The 3,281-nt window shown below is 72.3% G+C and overlaps 1 protein-coding gene across 1 annotated transcript; it reads left to right on the forward strand.

Annotated features, from left to right (window-relative positions):
- Positions 1–202: 202 nt before the first annotated feature.
- CHLNCDRAFT_8322 (hypothetical protein) lies at positions 203–2,601 on the forward strand (the record flags this gene model as incomplete). Its single annotated transcript, XM_005845305.1, has 8 exons — positions 203–466; positions 600–683; positions 876–1,032; positions 1,287–1,442; positions 1,621–1,674; positions 1,882–1,997; positions 2,200–2,357; positions 2,514–2,601. Coding segments are annotated over 8 exons (1,077 nt in total), but the record flags the coding sequence as incomplete, so codon positions are not given.
- Positions 2,602–3,281: the final 680 nt, after the last annotated feature.

Below are 3,281 nucleotides of genomic sequence, written 5' to 3' on the forward strand. Positions count from 1 at the left end.
CACCACACAGGGGCCTGGTAGTCCGTTTTGCAGCATGCAGCTGCGTGTGGTGGTGAGGCCAGGCATGCTGTGGACGCTCCGTGCCCTGGCAGCCTCTCGAGCCAGCACACGGACGACGGCCGGCATACGAGGCGGCAGCACCGCCGCCGCTGCCGCCGCCGCCTCCGGGGTGCCGCCGCCGCCGCCTCGCCAACCCTCCGGCCTCGTGCTGGGCATCGAAAGCAGCTGCGATGACACGGGCGTGGCGGTGGTGAGCACCAGCGGGCGTGTGCTGGGCGAGAGCCTGGCCACGCAGGCCGACATCCACGCCGCCTGGGGCGGCGTGGTGCCCAAGCTGGCGCAGGAGGCGCACGAGGCGGCCATCGACGGCTGCGTAGAGGCAGCGCTGGCGTCCGCGGGTGTGACCCCAGACCAGCTGGACGCAGTGGCGGTGACCATCGGCCCAGGCCTCAGCCTGTGCCTGCGGGTGAGTTTGGCCGCATGGGAGGGCTGGGCATGGCCGTCGTCCCTGCCGGGATGCAAGGTCAGCGGGTGTGCCTGCGGAGGGGCTGGCCACCGGCTGCCCGCCTGCCAACACCGCGGCCGGCACCGCCCTGCAGGTGGGGGTGCTCAAGGCGCGCCAGCTGGCAGCTGCCCACCAGCTGCCGCTCATCCCCGTGCACCACATGGAGGCGCATGCGCTGGTGGCGCGCCTGGGCGCCACACGCTTTGCGGCAGAGGCGCGGCAGGCGGCACAGCAGCAGGCAGGCGCCAGCGGCAGCAGCAGCGCGGCCCCAGACACCCCAGCAGCAGAAGCAGCAGGCGCAGCAGGCTCAGCAGGCGCAGCATCAGGCCCTGGAGAGGCAGCAGCAGCGGGGCCGGGGCAGGCAGCCCAGACCGCCGCCGCCTCCGCCGCCTCTCCTGCCGCCACGCCGGACCTTGTTGAGTTCCCCTTCCTCTGCCTGCTCATCTCGGGCGGCCACAACCTGCTGCTGCTGGTGGAGGGGATTGGGCAGTACACGCAGCTGGGGACCACCCTAGATGATGCCCTGGGTGGGTGTGGGTGTGGTTGGGTGCGGGGGGACAGCCCTCCCAAGAGCTGCTGCATTGGCTCTGCGGCCTGCGGCCTGTTCCCCTGCCCGCTAGCTCGCTGGCCGACTGGCTGGGCCGACTGGCTGGGCCTGGGGTCGGGCTACCGCAGAATCCTCCCATGCAGCCCTGTGCCGCCTGCCCTGCCCCTGCCCGCTCGCCCGGGCGGCCGCCACACCCCCATGCATGCCTCTGCACTGTACCGCGCTGTACTGCAGGGGAGGCGTACGACAAGGTGGCGCGGCTGCTGGGGCTGGACCTGCGGCCCTCGGGCGGCGCCGCGCTGGAGGCGTTTGCCGCCGGCGGCGACCCGCGCGCGCTGCCGCTGTCTGTGCCCATGCAGCGCCGCCCCACCTGCGACTTCAGCTATGCAGGTGGGGCAGAGGGTGTGTGGGTGGGTAAGAAGCGGGGCAGACTTGGCTGAGCAGGGGCTGGAAGGGGTGGGATGCAGCGCGAGCTCGGGAGGCGGCCGGCTGATGAGTGGCGGGGTGTCCCGCCCGCCGAGCTCGTCAAGCCGCACGCTGCCGGCGCCGGCGCTGTGGCCCCCTGCAGGCCTCAAGACCGCAGTGCGGCTGGCTATTGAGGAGCAGGCGCCAGAGGCCACGGGTGAGCCGCGTATTGGCGGGTGGGGTGGTGGCGCTGCCGGTGCCGGCTGGCTGCCACTCTGGGCGGGGGGCTGCACGGAGCGCACGCCATGCAGCGCACTCCTGCGTGGCTGTGCTCCGTCCAGCATGCTGCGACCGCCACGCCGGCCGTCTCCTGGCTGCGCCTGCCAACGCTTGCCCGCCTGCCCGGCTGCTCGCCTGGGCGCAGAGGGCAACCGCCAGGTGCGGGCCGACATCGCGGCCAGCTTCCAGCGCGTGGCTGTGCAGCACCTGGAGGAGCGGTGCCGGCGCGGGGTGCAGTGGGCGCAGGAGTCGCACCCGCAGGTGGGCGGGCGGCAGGGGGGCCGCCCCTCCTCTGGGCTGGGGAGGAGGCAGGAAACGGGAGGGGGGAGGGGAGCGGGACACTGGCGCACACAGTGGGCTGCCTGGGGCGCCTGCCTGGCCTGGGGGCCTGCTGCTCAACTGGTGTGGGTTGGCCTGCATGCCAGAGATGCCTGATGCTCACTCCTTGCGCCCGCGCTTGCAGGTGCGTCACCTGGTGGTGGCGGGAGGGGTGGCCTCCAACCGGTACATCCGGGGCCGGCTGGCGGCGGTGGCGCAGGCCGCGGGCCTGCGCCTGGTGTGCCCGCCGCCGCGGCTTTGCACCGACAACGGCGTCATGGTGGCGTGGGCGGGGGTGGAGAGGTGCGGCGGGCGAGGCGCCGAGGGCCACGCGGGAGCCGCATGTGTGCCGCCGTGCCTGGCGCCGCCTTGCGAGCCTGCCTGGCCGCACTCGCACCTTGTGACGCTCTGTGCCCACCTGCGTGCCTGCACCCCATACACGCCCGCCCCCCCCCGCAGGCTGCAGCTTGGCCTGGCGGAGGCGCCGCCCGCCAGCGGCGAGCCGGGGGAGGGCGAGTGGGTGGACCTGCGCCCCCGCTGGCCCCTCACAGACCGCAAGGACCCGCGCAGGTGCGGCGCAGCGCGCGCGTGTGCTGTCGCTCGGTGGCTGCATGGCGCCGCGCGCCCGCCTCGCCCACCTGGCCTGCCTATCCACCCTGCCTGCCCGCCTGCCGCCCACAGCTTCACGGCTCCGCGCAGCGCCAGGAAGAAGCGCATCTTCACCAGCCTCACGCAGCTCATGGAGCAGCAGCAGCAGCAGCAGCAGCAGGAGCAGGAGCCGGCGGGCGACGAGGCCGCGCAGGAGGGGGTGGCTGTTTGAGGCGTGGGCTGGCCCCATTTGCCCACCATGTGAATCCAGTGGAGCACACAACTAAATGTGTAATAACCATGCTCTGGTCGGTTAGGGCTCTGCAACGCAACGCGGCGCCGAAGTATGCCCCATTTGCAGCGGGAGTGCGGCAGCCAGCCGGTATGGCGGGGTCGGCCCTATCCAGCGGGCACAACCGCCAAGGGTTGGGTGCATCCCCGCCTCACTGATCACGTGCCAACCCCATCCCATGCATACTCAGAAGTTTGTGGGTTTCATGCGACTAGCTTGCGCTCTGGCGGCGTCCATGCACAGGCCTTGCATGCCCTTTCCCGCTGTTGGCAAGGCATTTCCACCCCATACGACTGCATCAGTCAGATAGCAGAGCCCTTGGCGCGCCCGGAAGGCAGCAGGGAGCA

This window comes from Chlorella variabilis (assembly GCF_000147415.1).
Source record: "Chlorella variabilis unplaced genomic scaffold CHLNCscaffold_18, whole genome shotgun sequence".
Taxonomy (NCBI): domain Eukaryota; kingdom Viridiplantae; phylum Chlorophyta; class Trebouxiophyceae; order Chlorellales; family Chlorellaceae; genus Chlorella; species Chlorella variabilis.